Source organism: Mustela nigripes, chromosome 14 (assembly GCF_022355385.1).
Source record: "Mustela nigripes isolate SB6536 chromosome 14, MUSNIG.SB6536, whole genome shotgun sequence".
NCBI classification, from domain to species: Eukaryota; Metazoa; Chordata; class Mammalia; order Carnivora; family Mustelidae; genus Mustela; species Mustela nigripes.
This window is the reverse complement of record NC_081570.1, coordinates 103,663,401-103,680,924: the sequence shown is the minus strand read 5'-3', so window position 1 is coordinate 103,680,924 and position 17,524 is coordinate 103,663,401. Positions and strand designations below refer to the sequence as shown.

At 41.5% G+C, this 17,524-nt stretch overlaps 1 protein-coding gene across 1 annotated transcript in view; it reads right to left on the bottom strand.

Moving 5' to 3' along the window:
* CHD1L (chromodomain helicase DNA binding protein 1 like) overlaps positions 1–17,524 on the bottom strand; it is a 71,794-nt gene that overhangs the window by 18,798 nt on the left and 35,472 nt on the right. Inside the window, exons 7-15 of the mRNA XM_059375945.1 lie at positions 17,187–17,353; positions 15,047–15,198; positions 13,734–13,826; positions 11,934–12,030; positions 9,753–9,826; positions 8,465–8,575; positions 5,408–5,522; positions 4,653–4,806; positions 2,585–2,750 (exon numbers count right to left, since the gene is read on the bottom strand). Coding sequence (XP_059231928.1) covers positions 2,585–2,750; positions 4,653–4,806; positions 5,408–5,522; positions 8,465–8,575; positions 9,753–9,826; positions 11,934–12,030; positions 13,734–13,826; positions 15,047–15,198; positions 17,187–17,353 — 1,129 coding nt within the window. The remainder of the gene's footprint in view (positions 1–2,584; positions 2,751–4,652; positions 4,807–5,407; positions 5,523–8,464; positions 8,576–9,752; positions 9,827–11,933; positions 12,031–13,733; positions 13,827–15,046; positions 15,199–17,186; positions 17,354–17,524) is intronic.

Genomic DNA, 17,524 nt, shown 5'->3' with positions numbered 1-17,524 from the left:
AGTGGCTAAAGCACTAAGAATAAAGACCACAGAAGCCTAGTCAAGGGATGATTATAAGACTAGAGACCCCTGTCAATCCTTCAAAGGACGTACAAGGACAAGGTGCTAAAGAGTGGGGGATCTGAGAGAAGTAACAGGAGTACCATGAACCCTTGTCACCCACTGTTTCTTCAATTTGAACAGGTTTATTCCAACCCAAGAAAGATACTAAAAGATTCATCTCTGGAGAAACTAAGTTGCCCAATGAAAATACCTACAGACATCCGGGAAGGCCTCCTCAATGCAGAAGCTGGCTCCCCAACCACTAGCGCTGGAATAAAGACAAAGAGCCCATATTCCTGCTTGGCTTCGGGCTACCTATCAGCTTGGGCACTTCACTGGCACAGTTCAGTGAACATTGTTTTCAGACAGTGAGAGGATACCAGCTATTTCAAGAAAACTCAAGACAAAAATAAGAGTGTCCAAAGAAAATTTTGAAAAAAGCAGCAAAAGCAGCAATGGGAAGAAAGAGAAAAAAACGCTGGGGGCCAAAGTTTACTTTTCAAAAGCTGTAACAGGGGCACCTGGGTGGCTCAGTTGGTTAAGCATCCGCCTTCGGCTCAGGTCATGATCTAGTCCTGCATTGGGCTTCCTGCTCAGCAGGCAGCCTGCTTCTCTCGCTGCCCCTCCCCCAGCTTGTGCTTTCTCTTTCTCTCTAATAAATAAAATCTTTAAAAAAAGAATAAAGCTATAATAAATGTCTCAGAGGAGGACATTATACCTGTAAAATGAAAATAGGATGAGATTAAAACTAAGAACAAGGGCGCCTGGGTGGCTCGGTGGGTTAAGCCGCTGCCTTCGGCTCGGTCATGATCTCAGGGTCCTGGGATCGAGTTCCGCATCAGGCTCTCTGCTCAGCAGGGAGCCTGCTTCCTCCTCTCTCTGCCTGCCTCTCTGCCTACTTGTGATCTCTGTCAAATAAATAAATAAAATCTTTAAAAAAAAACAAAACAAAACAAAACTGAGAACAAGAGTACTTGAAGAATAAAAATGGGATGCTAATATTAAGAAATTTGAAAGATAAAATATGAGGAGCTGTGTCCTACAGAATAATACTAGGTGCCTAAATTCCAATCTCTCCATATACCCTATAAAACCACCCTAATCCATGTCTACCATAAAATGAGGAGTCAGAGGACATTACAAACTTTCATTTGCAGGTAAACAGAAATACACACCCAAATGCCAATGGCGCCAGCTCCCAAGCCCACCCTAGAGAGTAAGACAGAGACTGGCAGTGTTGGACACAGCCCCCCGAAGAGCACCACACCCTACATGCGAAAATAGTTAAGGACAAGTCTCTGACATAGTAGATCAGAGCACAGGCTACTAAGGAACTGAAAGGAAGGGGCCAGAAAGTGCATGCAGCCAGCAATTTGGGAAGGCACTACTGTTGGAGGAGAAAGAGAGATACTTTAGCAGTTTTGTGGGAAAAAAAGAAAGCAAGTGATGGAAACTGGGAATCCTAAGAAACAAGAGAATTGCAAAACCAGAAGTCATGCCAACCCCACTCCCTACCAAAAAAGGAGGCATCATGTAGCAAAGAAACTACATTATCTGTGTATCTGTGGAATAAGGTACTCTTGCACTAAAAAGTCTAGATAAGACTCTTAAACCTCAACCCGTCCACACTGAATCCCTGCTGCCACTGGTGCACGACAAAAATAAGTCTAAGACCGCAGGGAACATCCTCGCAGAGACTATGTGAAGGCTCTATCCCCATAAAGACTTCAAGACAAATTCACATACTCAGAACTTTAATGGACAAAAAGGACAAATGCTGACCAAGTTCAGAAAAGAAAATAATCCTCTCATAATTTACGTGTATTGTTTCACTAAAAAATAAGCAGTACCGGGGCACCTGGGTGGCTCAGTGGGTTAAACATCTGCCTTCGGCTCAGATCATGATCCCAGGATCCTGGAACTGAGCCCCGCATCTGGCACTCTGCCCAGCGGGGAGCCTGCTTCTCCCCTCCCTCTGCCTGCCACTCTGCCTACTTGTGATCTCTGTCAAATAAATAAATAAAATCTTAAAAAAAAAAAAAAAGCAGTACCTACACCTTATGGGTACAGTGAAGATTAAATGAAAAAACAGGCATAAAGCCTGTGATGCAGTACCCACTCCTGATCAAACACAGAATAAATGTTCAACCAATGCAAAAAACAAATCACTCTACTATTCATTGAGGAAAGGAAAATGTGGGGGCGCCATACTAAGGACAGTGGGATTCACTAACAGAGGAAAAGATGCTTGCCACCAAGGCAGAAGTGGTACAAATTAAAATCTTTGAGATTTTACTAAGAGCATTAATATCACTGAGTTGGGTTCAAACTTCAGCTACAAAGGAATAGTCAGACAATTTCCAGTCAGTCTAGGAAGAGTTCTTAGAGAAAGAAGTCTTCAACAGTGTGCCCAAAATAAGAACAGGGTGGGTAGGAAAAGATGCCCCAGGGAGCACCATCCAGGACTTCCTATGGGGACCAATCTCACTCATGTCTAACTCGGGCAGCCATGCCATTTGCTCTACTCTCACTTCCCACTTACTGCCTTCCTCTTGCTCCCTGACTCTGCCTTCCATTGTAGGCAAGGCTTCAGAGATCCACTGGCCATCTTTTGTTTCTCCCAGGATCGTCTCCAGGTCTATTTCATCCATGGTGCTGCCCTCAGATGACAGCAGTTTATCCAAACCGAATTTGAGTATCTCACTCAGCTTGAATGGAGAAAATGAAAAAGCCCAGTTACTTCTCAAGAAAACAAGCATTGGGATGTCAGTGATCTGTTACATGGTGTAATGACACAAGGCAAATCCCCTTTCCTGTTGGTCAGTTATTCTTCTCTCCCCACGATGATGATACCAACACAATCATTTAGTAGTTGGATGATGGCCATGCAGAGAAATAAATACTGATCAGTGATGTTGACTTTGACAATTCTCTAGAACAAGAAAAACAGCCATTTTCCCCCTAAAGAACAGTAATATCCTGCATTATCTATAGCACTTTTGAATCCTTCTCACAGGTACATCCAGCAGCCACATGAGAAATCAAAGACCCAGTTAACTTCTCTTGCACTGACAAACTTAGGAGGAGAAGGCTACACTTACTTAATGTACTTTATGGTACTACGATTAACTAACTTCTTTCCTTTGGCAATCTGGTGTCCTACCACAGTGCCCTATGGAAAAACCTTCGCAAAGACCAGTCACAACTGATGGCCAGACCTCAAGGCTGTTTTTCAATTCTAATCTTCCTGGATATTCCTTTGCCACTGCACCACCCTGCTTCTCTTAACTCAATGCACCCTTAGCCTACTCCCTAGAAATACAGGAACTGCCCTAATAGTTCAAATAACTTCCCTGGCTTTAGCTTCCTAATTCCAGCTTTGCGACTCCTTAAACACTAACTCTTTGAGACTCCCAAATCAAGGTAGACTCACATCTTGGCTGCTAGTTCCTACCTTACCCTTTTGGACTGGGTCAGTTTTCTCTAGACGGTCTAGTATTTGTGAGCCAAATACTGGTGGGAATGTAAAGTGTTCCCAAGACCAGCTGTTTGAGAGGGCTGTCTTACATCTTGCCCAGCTCAAGGATACCAGAAGGTTAAATTCTGGCTCTAAAGTCTACTTTCTCTCTTCCCCATCCAGACTACACTAATTATCTCTTTGGTTGCCAAAAACAAAGGTGACAACCCAATGCCCCTGTCTGAGATGAAAACAGTTTGTTCATTGTTTGTTTTAAAATAATCCAGTAATAAAAGAGGTCATTGTGGTTTATTAAATGTGAGAGTAATATAGACTCTCAAGTCCTGAAAGAGAGAAGCAGTTCATTATCCTACAGAGAGGCAGATGTAGTGAACATTTATTGAATGCTTACTGTGTGCTAAGTATTATTCTGAAGTGCTTCTGTTTCAATGAATATGCTCCCTGAGCCAAAATGGAAGAAAACGGAAGAACCTAGGATATATTATAATATGGGTTCTAATTTTAACCACCCATGGCTACTATAGAATAACTTGAAGTCCTCTTCCAGAAGAGAAAATCTTCAAGTCAGGATTTGTTTCCTATCCAATATTCCCATCTACAGGCAATTTCTTCTTTCATCCCTTTTTCCTAAAGCATAATTTTGAATTCCTGGTCTCATTTACCCGCCTCTGACAATGAAGGTCACTCACTGATCAAAGGGTCTGGGGTTAAGATAAGGTATGGGATTAATCATCACTTATTATGCTGAGTTCTTTAATTTTTTTTTAACAGTCCTCTGAGGTAACTTGTAGTATTCTCATTTTTTTGAAATGCAAACAGAGTACAACTAAGAAGTGAAGATACCTGCTCAAAGCTACATAGCCACTAAGTGACAAGGGTTGGATCTGAATCCAAGTGAGGGGGACCTAAAGCCCACCCCTATTATTCCATACTCCTCTACCCTTATATTATGTTCATCTCCAGCTCCTTGCTTGCATGCGGTAGGTACCATGGCAGATATACGTCTGGCCAGGGAGCAAACGTGTAGCTAGGGAGAGTGGGTGTGAATACCAGTTCTTTGTGTTTACTTTCTTACCCATAAGAAAGTACTGACAATATGACACATTCTTAAGGGAAAAACAACATATGATACCTGGAGGTCAGCATCGGCTGCAGGTTTCTGGGCCCCCAGAGTAAAATGGCCTCCCTCTATGACTGCATTGGTCAGCTGCAGTTTGGAGGCTGCTTTCCTACAGACTATCTCCTCCACAGTGTCTCGGCCAATCAGCCGAATAATTTTAACAGACCTGTACAGAAACAAAGGAAAGGAGTGTGCCTTGAGGGACTGCACAGATGAACACAAGTATGCAAGGCTGATACACTTAAAAGGAAATAAACCCAAAATGCCACGTTCAGGGAACAACTAAAGGGAGACTATGCTAAGTGGATCTGAGCATTTGTTAAGAGAGATCTGGCCTCACAGAAGCTTTCCAAGAAAGTCAAGGAAGGGATGAGGCGGGGGCCCTAAACTGGGGTGTCTGATGGGAACACAGGAAGAAAACCTCTGGTCAAAGGGTAAGGCCCATCTCTTTAGCTTAACTCCACAACTCTGTAAGTTCATTTTTAAACTGAATTGGACCTTAATTCAGGAAAGAGGAGTTAATTAACTTCTAAAGGTTCCTTCTAGTCTTTTCAGGGTTTGATTGTGCTTTTTAATGAAGTAAGTTTGGAATGAGAATGTGTGCTGGCCAGCAGCCTTCAAGGAGTCAGCAGCAAAGCTGGGCTAAAACCCAGTGCTCTCTCGCCCTCTAGTCTGGGTCGTGACAGGACCAGCTTCTTCACCTTCTTCCCCAACCCAGAACTGAGGAGCCCAGGATTTGGAAGGACACTGGTGCTGAAATCTCTCACTTGTTCTGGCCAATCCGGTGAGCCCTGGCAGCTGCCTGCAAGTCATTCTGAGGATTGAAATCACTGTCGACAAAAATAACGGTATCTGCAGCTGTTAAGTTCATGCCAACTCCTCCTGCAAACAACACAAAAGGAACATGATCAGCAGCACACTGGCTAGGGCTAGACAATAAAGACACAAGGCCACAGCAGTATAATTGGTAAATTAAGATCAATCAAAACAATTGGCCTCACCCTTCAAACTGACACTCCATCCCCAACTCCAGGACCTTGGAGTGGTTAACAGTGCTACCCGGGCTCATACTGCTTCACTTGGGAAAATTTAACTACTAAAGGGAACAGAATGAGAGGAGCAGAGCCAAGTAGCAAAAGTACATTCTGACGTTAGTGCCAGGAAGCCATTTTAAATGTTTTGATTGGTTCATTTAGAATACTCAGTGTAAGAGGATGCATGCTCTTTCAAAAGAAAACAGTTTTAAATCTGCGAGAGCTCTTCTGCTGCAGGCACTGTTAAGAGAGGACTTCACATCCACTGCAGGTTACAGCTAAGGTGGCAAGATCCCTGATACAGGCTAATGAGAACAGAGGATATTTATTTATTACACTCTTAAGCAGAGCAGGAAACTACCTCTCTCTGACAGGAGAAAACTTCAGAAACTCTTTCCTCTATTTGTTTCCAAATTAATCAAAGAGAAGGTAACAAAACCAACCATAGGACAAGAACACTCCATGGGACAACTTTCCTACAACTTTCAGCATTGTAGGAAAAGGGCTGAGGCGGCTCTTTGGATGATGAGAATTAATTAAGAGAACCATGAAAGCAAATTACAGCCTTGTCTTTGATTAATGTGGAAACAAGTACAAAAGGGACTCCCTCTTGCCAGGGTCGTTACAGCTCATTGCTGAGACAAGCGAGCCTGAAAGGGCTTGTTTCAAGACCCTGAATTAAGGATTAACTTTTGAGATGGGCTACTTACTGACTCTAAGCTGGCTCTCAAGACAAGTCAGGCAGGAATATTCTAATTAAAGGCTTCATATAAAATTAAAGTTGGAATAAAGAAATAATAAAGACTGATTACTAAGAGATGCTAAATTATGCCTCATAATAATGCCAACTACACTTATGCTGGGCTTACTATGTGCCAGGCACTGTTCTAAGCACTTTACCAGTATCAGCTCCTTTAATCCTCACAACAACCTTATGAGTCATTTATTATTATTATTCACATTTTATAGATAAAAGAACAGAGAAGCCAAGGGATTTTTTAGAGCTCACACAGCTAGAAAGTGAAAGAGCACTAGTCAGTGCTCTAGTCCCACTAGTCCGTCTGGCTCCAGAGCCTTTGCTTTTTACTCACTACACCATAATTATCTCCCAGGCACTTATTTCATTAAAGTGTGCTCCATAAAAATTATCATCTTCTTAGGTTAATGTTGTCTCAGTTCAGCGCTTCTCCATTAAGAAGAGACGTTTGCAAATAAGCTATTCTCCAGTCTTGTTTGGGACATACCGTGAGCTATCACTGCCACCTGGTGGCAATATGCTTCAATAACAGGTATATTTCAAAGTTGGAGGGAAACCTGTTAAATGAAATGACAGTTCTCCTGATCTACAGCTTAAAAAGTGATGGCAAACATGATCGTTACTGTTTGGAAAACACTCAGGTCCAGGACTGCTTCAGTTCTTCAAAAAGATTATCCTGTACTGAATTTTGAGTACTCCAAGGGGCTCTTTCTTCCTCATTTCAGACCGTTGCAACATAATGCTACTCTTTGATCGTGAAGATGAAGAAATAGGTAATGAATAAATAGCGCAGTTTTCCAACACCAACACTGAAAATGCATTTGTTCTGACCCTTCCAGTGTCTCCTAAAACCATCCCTGAGACAACAGAGAACGTGATAAATGGCTGATTCAGGGTGCAGTCTATAATAATGGAAGCAAGTGAAGCAATCTCCTTATGGTCAAAGATTCTACCTAACCCATCTTTTATGTACTCTTACAGTACGAGACACTTCATAAATGCTTTCTAAGATGGAACTTTCTTTTTAAAAAGATGTTGATATCTCCTTAATAGAGGACACAAATCCCTTTAGTGTTCCTGCATCTATTGCATCAAAATTAGATCTACAGGGCACCTATGTGGCTCAGTCAGTAAGTGTCTGCTTTCGGGTCAGGTCATGATCTCAGGGTCCTGGGATAAGCTCTCTGCTCAACGGTGAGTCTGCTTCTCTCTCTTTCCTTCTGCCCCTCTACCCCACTAGTGCTCTCTCTCTAGCTCGCTCTCTCCCAAATAAATAAATAAAAATCTTAAAAAAAAAAAGAAAAAAGAAAAAAGATTCGATCTACAAAAAATAAGATAATGAAACTAAGTTTCTGTAAGATCAAAACTAATTTAAGGTGGGCCTGCTCCAGGAAATAATAATAATTTCATCTCTGAGAACTGATTTCAAATGACTGAAGTGTCTATAAAGGCAGTCTTTAACTGGTATAGCACTATAAATAACACATAAAATATTTATGACTTACCTCATAAAGATAATGTTAAAAATAATTCTAAAGAGCTGGCGATTTCATTATAATCACAAGTTTTTTTAAAAAGGGATTTTTATTAGGCTTTTACAGCACGATTCCAGAGCTACTTGTGGAAGAGGGTTAAGTAGCAAACAGGTTGTTATCTTACTTCCCAAATTCACAACTGAGGAGGAGTGTTTTCTCTGCTGAATGGGAGTAAAACTGTACACGAATTACAGACAACTTCTGGGACAATCCCAGGTCAGTGGTCAAAGCAAATTAAAATCACTTTCCAACAACCCCTGGTTCCAGCCTTATTTCTCTGAGCTGGCAGCTTAGAGAACTTGGACAGGAAAGAACCCCATGCTAGGAGTCCAAAACTTTGATCAATTTACGGCAACTCCCTCAATTTCCCTTTTATATGTTCCTTGTTGATGACCTCACCTTTCAGAGAATTAGGGGAAAACATACTAATGGTTGGGATGTAAAAGTACTGTATCTCCCCCTGATTTGTCTGCTTTTGCCAATGCCTTCGTGGCCTACCTGCCCTGGTACTCAGGAGAAAAATAAAAACAGGCTGCTGTCCAAAGTTCTTAATGGCCAGGTGTCTCTCCTCTCCTCTCACAGAACCATCCACACGCTCATAGCTGTACCCTTCACACAGAAAAAGAAAAGAAACAGAAACCCTTTTCACATATTCTTTGGGTAATAAAACACTGTCAGCTCAAAACCAAACACTAATTTTGTCCTTTTTTGTATACAGGTATGCCCCTACTTTCAGCAAATCCCATGGTAAAAATCTAAATTTAGGTGACATTTGTTTTACAAAGAACTCAACATAATATACCTCTCTAGGTTTTTAAAATACATGCAGTCAATGTATTTGGTGTTTGTGGGGTTAAAAGTCAATTCTAACTATCCCAACCCTGAAGCACACTATGAACCATACTGTGCGTAGTTTCCAATTCTGCCGAGAATTCTTACGCAAGGAGGAAGATAAGCACTTAGGAGCTCGTGAGTGAGCCTGCCCAGTGGCCCAGCAGCTGCCTTTCAATGAAGCTTCAGGTTTTCCACCCATCAGCACAGACCCCTGTCAGGAAGGGGAATTACATGCTCAAGCCCTGTTTGTCAATCTGGGGATCCCTCAACATGCTAATGGCATTTCCTGCAATTGTCCAGTGGACCAGGTACTGTACTGTAGTACTTAGGGGACATCAAGTGGCTCCGAGAGATCTACTCTGAATTCAGGTTTTAAACAGCAAGGTCTGAAGCTGATACTCCCTCACCACTGATTTTAAGATCAGTCAGTGTTACAGCCCTTTCCCAGCATCCCACATACATTTTATTATATATTAAACAGAATCTTCAGGTAATAACTTACATTCCCTATTGTTTATATAGAAAAAATATTCCTTTCCCTTGGTTGATAAATGGGATCTCTATAATTTCATCTTTTTCTACTGATCCTGAGTAAGTGCTCAACTGCCGAACTGAATGGTACAAGACACCGAAAGCTTTTTTTGTAAACATTTTCAAAAACACTCAATAATTCTGCAACTCAGATTTTTTTCCAGTGCCCATAATTTTAAATCACATTGCCAATGGAATGTAAGTTTATTTCTGCCCATGTGTCTTTACCCAGCTGTCAGTCCTTGTGTAAAACACCTCTCTCCTTACTTTCAATCTTTCTTCGGTCCAAAATAATGTTCTTTGACTGCTTTCCTCTGTAACATCTCCACTCCGCGCCACCCCCCTGGATTACCCTTCATGGACCTATAAGACTGTTAAGTCTAAAACTGGCTTAAGCAACGTAATGGCCAAGGAATGTCACCTCTATAGTCCATGTAGTCTTGGAGAATATCCAACATCTGGGTCATCTGGGAGAAAAGTAAAACTCGATGGCCCCTGGCAAGAAAGAGAAAAGGAAAGTCTGCCAACTCTAAGTATTTAAGGTGAGTTTCCCTCAGGGGAAACTTACCAAAGAATCCAAGTTTATAAATAAATGAAATTCTGAAGCAGAAATATAGATACCATAATCACAGAGACTTCCCTCAGAAATGCTAAATGTTCCACATAAATAACTACATGTAGCTATATTCTGCAGAGCCTAAGTTCTCAAACTACAGATATTCCCAGGAGCATGTGTCAATGCACCACAGGGAATAAAAAGCCCCAGGATAACCTCTTTCTGAAATGTCAATTTACTAATGGAAAGAATTATACACATCCATTTTAACAGCAAAATAAAGGTACGTGAAGAACAAAGTGCAAAATTCAAACGCACAAAACCCAACTGGAAATCCTGAAGAACTTGTGGTGAGCCATCTGTGGCCATTCTCTAGTTGAGGGTATAAAATCACCATCCTCTCATGTATAGCTGTATCTCATATCCCATATATGATACATTAAAAAAACTAATGTATAGGGAGAAGAAGGGAAAGGAGGAAGCAAAATCAATTAAATCAAGAATAAAGATAAGGCTACATACAGTCCCATGCTATCAGGTATTATTTTAAGTTTTCACAAAGAAAGAAATTAACACTGTAAAAACAGGAGTCTCATTAGGAAAACTAATTTAACTGAGCTTGTGATGTGTGTAAAGGAAAAATTATGAAGATCTCCTTCAAGACTCTAGCCCTACACGTACGGAAAAGGCGCTGAAGTTGAAGACCTCAATTCTAATCCCATCTCTGTCATCTGCTGGCTGTGTGACTTTAGACAGGCCACAGGACCACTCTGGGCCTGTTTCATCACCTATGAAATTAAAAGGTTGTAAAGATGTTTACGGGTCCTCCTCTACCTCTAACACATTTATACTAGATATATCAAAGCCAATAAAATACATTGAGACATGCAATTATTTGGCTTGCACATTCCTAATGTTGGGTAGTTTTGCCAAATCTCGGGTCTTACGGTTAGTTCAGGCTCACTTGACACAGTTGCGCTGAAGGGACAACTTTGAAATCCTTGGGAAGCTGGGCTTTTTCTAGACTTCTTTGTCCCTCTGAGGACCAGGAGGATGAGGTAGAGGCTGGATACCAAGCCACTGAACGTTTAGCTGAACCTTTAAAGGTTCCAGGAATGACTCAGTCTTCTGCTACCCAACCCATGTTTCTGGGTAAGAGTTCTGCAAGTTCTCTTTGAACAAAACCCTACAGGTTAACAAAGATGCATATTTACTAAGCCCTCATTAGGTGCCAATTCAGTGTAAGGTAACAGCAGGCAATTAAGAAAGAAATGTTTGGGGACGCCTGGGTGGCTCAGTTGGTTGGGCAGCTGCCTTCGGCTCAGGTCATGATCCCAGCGTCCTGGGATCGAGTCCCACATCGGGCTCCTTGCTTGGCAGGGAGCCTGCTTCTCCCTCTGCCTCTGCCTGCCACTCTGTCTGCCTGTGCTTGCTCTCGCTTCTCTCTCTATGACAAATAAATAAAATAAAAAATCTTTAAAAAAAAAAAAAAAAAGAAAGAAAGAAATGTTTGATGTTATTTCTATTTTGGGGAAACTAAACAATACAGCTGGAGTAATGAGATTCCTACACATCAATTAAACAGAGAGCAGATTAAGGGAATGCACTGCCAAATGCTGGATTAGGATCTTAGGTGCTGTAGGAATTCGGGAAAGGGAAGGACGATTATGGAGGGGATAGGGTGGGATGGGGTGTGGGTGTAGTTGCAGTGAAGGTGGAACCTGAATCAGGGTCTTTAAAAAAGGACAACTGGAATTAGTCTCAAGAAATCAGTGAATTCAGGCACCTGACTGGCTCAGTCAGTTAAGCATCTGCCTGGCTCAGGTCATGATCCCAGGGTTCTGGGACGGAGCCCCACACTGAGCTCCCTGCTCAGGGAGAAACCTGCTTCTCCCTCTCCCTGCTCCCCCCACTCATGTTCTTTCCCTCACTATCTCTCTCTCAAATAAATAAATAAAATCTTGAAGAAAAAAGGAAGAAATCAGTGAATCACCTGGTTTTAAAAAATTATCAGCTCAGAGCAGAAAATTTAAACTAACCACCTACCTGGAATACAGGAATGCCAGCAGCTTATCCAATAGATGAAGTTTCCCACTGGCCTCAATCAGGTGGTCCCCAATCTCAAAAGGCTCTGGTTCCACACCTGAAAAAAAAGGGAACCTATTCCCAATAATGTGTCCCCTGACCAGGGCAGACTCCTTAAGTACAGAAGCTGATGGTGAGGCTACAGCAAGAGGCCAAGCTCCTCCTAAATGACAATGGGCCCTAGTCTCATCTCTCTTTGAGACATTTTATAATTATTTCTATGATAATCTTGGTCCTGCTTAACATCAATCAGAGAGCCTAACACTCCCAACATGCCTAATAAACACTCACCCAAGGAACAAGCCCACTCTTTATAAGAAGAAGGCACAAGGACATGCTAAAAGCCAGAGAATTGAAAATTTGAGAAAACAAATCAAAAAATAATGCTTAGATGTATTAACTAGTAATTCTCAAGGTGGGGGGGAGGGGTGGCAGTCAGAATAACCTAGAGGGCTTCTTTCAAAATCCACACGTTCCCAATGCCCCCTGCCTTAAAAAAAAGATTCTGAAATGTACCTGATTAAAATTCTGTGACATTTGAAATAATTCATAGTGCTACTTACAAATATTCCCTTAAAATGACTCCAGCAAACCCTCCACATTGATCCTATCCATTCTAGTGCCCTCACGGCCACAGAAGTCCTAGAAGTGTTCCAAAAGCTACCCATCAGAGTGAATCAAAAAAGCCCTCATTTGGTATGTAGCTAAAGCAGCACTTAGAGGCAAATTTACAGACATCTCTAAAATGGAGGGGAAGCAGAAAAGGAGGATGAGATGAGCAGAGGTAGGGAAATGGAGAAGCAAGAGAAAGCACTGTTCTAGAAGGCAAAGGAAGAAAATGTTTCAAGAAAGAAGTTATCGACTGTGTCAAAGGTTTTGAGAGATTAATTAAAATGTGAACTGAAAACCATCAGGAGATCCCTGGTAAACCTGCAAAGTTCAAGGGTGGTAATAAAAGGCTGACAATGGAGTGGGTTTAAGACAATGGGACATCTAGGGGCACCTGGATGGCTCAGTTGGTTGAGCATCTGACTCCATCTCAGCTCAGGTCTTGACGTGAGGGTCATGAGTTCAAGCCCTGGACTGGGCTCCACAGTTGGCTGAGTGCGGAGCCTACTTTTAAAAAAAAAAGAAAAAAGGGGCGCATGGGTGGCTCAGTCATTAAGTGTCTGCCTTCGACTCAGGTCATGATCCCAGCGTCCTGGAATCAAGCCCCACATCGAGCCCCACATTGAGACACATTCTCCCTCTCTAGCTCCCCCTGCTTGTGTTCTCTCTCACTATCTCTCTCAGCCATAAATAAATAAAATCTTTAGGAGAAAAAAAAAAAGACAATGAGACATCTAATCATGAAGAAATGATCCCTAAATCCAGATTATGAGACAATCCATAAAACAAGCAGCCCTTTGATTCTTCAAAACTATAATTTCAGGTAAGATCAACAAAGGCAAAAAACAATAACAAACAAATAAAAACCCCTGAGTAATGTTTCTGGATTATAGGAGAATAAAGAGACAAATTCAGATCTATGACTCGATTTTGAATTTAAAGAGAGAAGAAAATCAAAGGCATAAAGAGACACTAAGGGAACAATTGAAAAAAGTTGACTATGAACAATATATTAGGTTACATCAACATAAAATTAACAGAAGAAAATGGGGGAAAAACTAGACAGTAAATACAGGCAATTCTTTTGAAAAATGATGTGGCCACAGAAATGTTCATGAAAAGCAATGTGAGAAAAAAAGGCATTTGTCTCACCATCAAACAGATATGGATGATCCACACACTTTCGAAGCTGGGACAAGACATTCTGAAGTTTAACTTTCTTTGCCATCTCATTTTCAAATGCATCTGAAAACAGCAACAGACAGAGAGATATGGATTACTAGTAGAACAAAAACAAAAAACAAAACAAAAACGCTAAGATAACCTTATTTATTCAGTAATAGATCTCTTAAACCTGTAATAACCTCCTAAATTTCACTGAATTGTATTAAGAATTAACAGCATAGGGGTGCCTGGGTGGCTCAGTGGGTTAAGCCTCTGCCTTCGGCTCAGGTCATGATCCCGGGGTCCTGGGATTGAGCCCTGCATCAGGCTCTCTGCTAAGCGGGGAGCCTGCTTTTCTCTCTCTCTCTCTCTCTCTGCCTCTCCATCTACTTGTGATCTCTGTCAAAAATAAATAAATAAATAAATAAAATCTTAAAAAAAAAAAACAAAGAAAGAAAGAAAAGAAAGAACGAACAGCATAGGGGTGCCTGGGAGGCTCAGTGGGTCAGGCCTCTGCCTTCAGCTTGGGTCATGGTCTCAAGGTCCTGGAATCGGACCCTGCATTGGGCTCTCTGCTCGGCGGGGAGCCTGCTTCCCCCCCTCTCTCTGCCTGCCTCTCCTCTCTGCCTACTTGTGATCTCTGTCAAATAAATAAATAAAATCTTAAAAAAAAAAAAAAAAAGAATTAACAGCTTATTCACACAAAATTTTCTTAACTATCAATTTGTTTTAAGGAAGCCTAACTATAAAATGAATTCGGGAGCATGTTGTTATTTTACACAATTCTAAAGTCCTTTCTTTAACTACTGTTGTGGAGCCAAGGGATAAATTAACACAGAGTGCCAGACTGTTCTGCTCCTCTCTCTGTTCCCACTCCCAATTCCTCTCAGTGAATCTGATCCAACAAAACAGCTTTGCAATGTGTTAAATATCTGATAGGGTGGAAAAATGAAAGGCATGACTGGCATACCTAGAAGTGTTTGCTTAACTAACTTCCACATAGTAAGGACAACTGCGGGGGGGGGGGGGGGAATTTCACAAGTGCAACAACCAATGAAGTCTGTTTTACTGTAAAGACACCCCACACGGTTTCACTGCAGCTTACCTGAACATTATTCAGAATACAAAATTCCATCCGTATTACTACACAAACCAAGTATGATAATAAAATATTTACTCACCTAGTACATGCATACCCACCAGTATGCATGCCTAGCATTTATTTTGAACAATCATCCTGGGATAATAATAAAATCCCCCTCCTTGTTTAGTTTCTAAACAATCAAGTGCCCTCTGATTACCTAGGTCTTTCATCAAAATGGCCTTGTAGTATCTTTTCTGCAGTGCTGACATGCCATGGTACAGCACTACCTCTGTCTTCTTGGGAAGCTCTGTAGCTACCTCAGCTTTCACCCGCCTCAACAGAAATGGCTGCAAGAGTTTGTGTAGTTCCCTTGCTGTGTAAGGGAAAAAACAACAACAACAAGAACAGGATAAAATTTTCATGCCAGTTCCACATGCTAGACCAGTATGGTGATTTTTCATAGTACAGGTAAACATAGAACCTTGAACATGGGTTTGAACTGCACAGGTTGACTTAAATGCAGATTTTTTTTTTCAATAAATACAATAAATACAGTACTACTGTAAGAATATTTTTGCTTCTTTAGGATTTTCTTAGCATTTTCTTTCCTCTGGGTCAATTGACTGTTAAGAATACAGTCTAACACATATAACACACCAAATATGTGGTCGTTGTTTACATTACCATTAAAGCATTCAGTTAACAGCAGGCTATTAGTAGCTAAGTTTGGGAAGTCAAAAGTTACAGCAAATTTTCGACTGTGTGGAGGCCATCAACATCCCTAATCCCTGGTTGAAGGGCCAACCATATTTCTTCCTTCATTGGATACTTTTTCCCAACTCCTTCTGAGATTGCTACTGGCTGTCAACTTAAGAACTAGGAACACTCAAAGAACTTAATTTTTAGTGGCTCAGTTGGTTAAGCAACTGCCTTCAGCTCAGGTTATGATCCTGAAGTCCTGGGATCAAATCCCACATCAGGCTCCCTGCCTGGCAGGAGTCTGCTTCTCCCTCTGACCTCTCCCCTCTCATGCTCTCTCTCAAATACATACATAAATCTAAAAAAAATTTAAAAAGAACTTAATTTTTATTAATAATTTCTCATCTGCATGAAGTTTTACTGTTTCCAGGATACTTGTGCACTTAATCTGATTAACCACCATAAGAGCTCAGAAGTAGAGGGACAAATAGTATTGTCCCCATTTTTTAAAGATTATTTATTTGAGAGAGAGAACATGAGAGTGGAGAAGGTCAGAGGGAGAAGCAGACTCCCCATGGAGCTGGGGAGCCCAATGCGGGACTGGATCCCAGAACTCTGGGATCACAACCCCAGCTGAAGGCAGTAGCCCAACTGAGACACCTAGGCGCCCAAATTGTCCCCATTTTTATAGCTAAGTTAAGCACGCCTTATTCAAAGTTACACAGCTGGACACCAATGTTGCTATTATTCAGACTCAGTTCTTTTCAGTTCAGTATCTTTGTTCCTTCCCCAGGCATCATGAACTTCAAAAACTAGCCTGAACTGAAATTCCGCTGCATGCTGGATTGCCAGGTACAGCAAATGTATACAAGAATGCAGTGAAATATAAATTCCACATAAACAACAAAATAATTTTATAATAGGAGTATGTCCCATGTAATATTTGACTGGGGGTCATATATTTTATCTGGCAACCCTAAACATGGAGGCAATCGGAGGAGATTCCCAGGTAATCTCAAGCTTGTGGGATGGGCATTTCTGCTGTGAGAGGCTCTTCCAATTCATACTCACCTGGTACATATATCCCTACTAGTTGGCATGCTTAGCACTTATTTTGCACAATCATCCTGGGATAACAATATGGGGAACAGGTAATTCAACAAGGCAGTGGGGCAAAAGTACAAGAGGAAGAAGACTAGATTGCAAGTGGCAGCTGTATAAATGATGGCTCCCCTCCTTCGCTTCCACCACCCACTTATCCCAGACTCTTGGTTTTGATGCACTGTTAACAGAAACCCCCGTGCTATGGAATGCTGAGGAGTGGTTTCTGCCTCAGGAAATAGCACAGAAAGTTAACAAATTACAAAAGTAAAGAAGTTATGTGTTGAAGGGGGGGAGAAGCAGACACTTTCTACTTCTTCCCAAAATGATCCATTAAGCCCTCCTGTAGAATCATGTAACAAATAAGAATCACGAATAGCAGACAACTGGGACCAACCTGAGGGATCTAGCACTACCTCAGTTGTGTGGCTCTTTATCTCCCTAGGAGGTGTCCTCCAGTTATCAATTCTCTTTCTTTTCACCTATAACCCCGTATCTGTTATGCACCAAGGCAGGTTCTAGGCCCAGACTTTCTGGATGATTTCTAGGAAGGGAACTTGCCTGACTCAGACTCCTTCTCAATATCCTGGTAATGCTGAACAAAATCTCCCACCTGCTCCTTGGGAAAGAGATCAGGCTCCACAAAGCTGAGAAGAGAGTAGAGCTCTTGGAGGCTGTTCTGGATGGGAGTTCCGGTCAACAGGAGACTGAAGACTACTGAGAACTCAAATACATAAATGAATAAAGTAAAAAACCCATAAACCAAGAACACCAAGTTCCCCATTACAACCTTTACCTGTACAGAGAGAGGCGTAATTTAATGGGATGACCATGAGGACATGAAACCTGAAGACTGGTTCAAGCTGTATACTAGAGATCTGATATAGGAAATAAT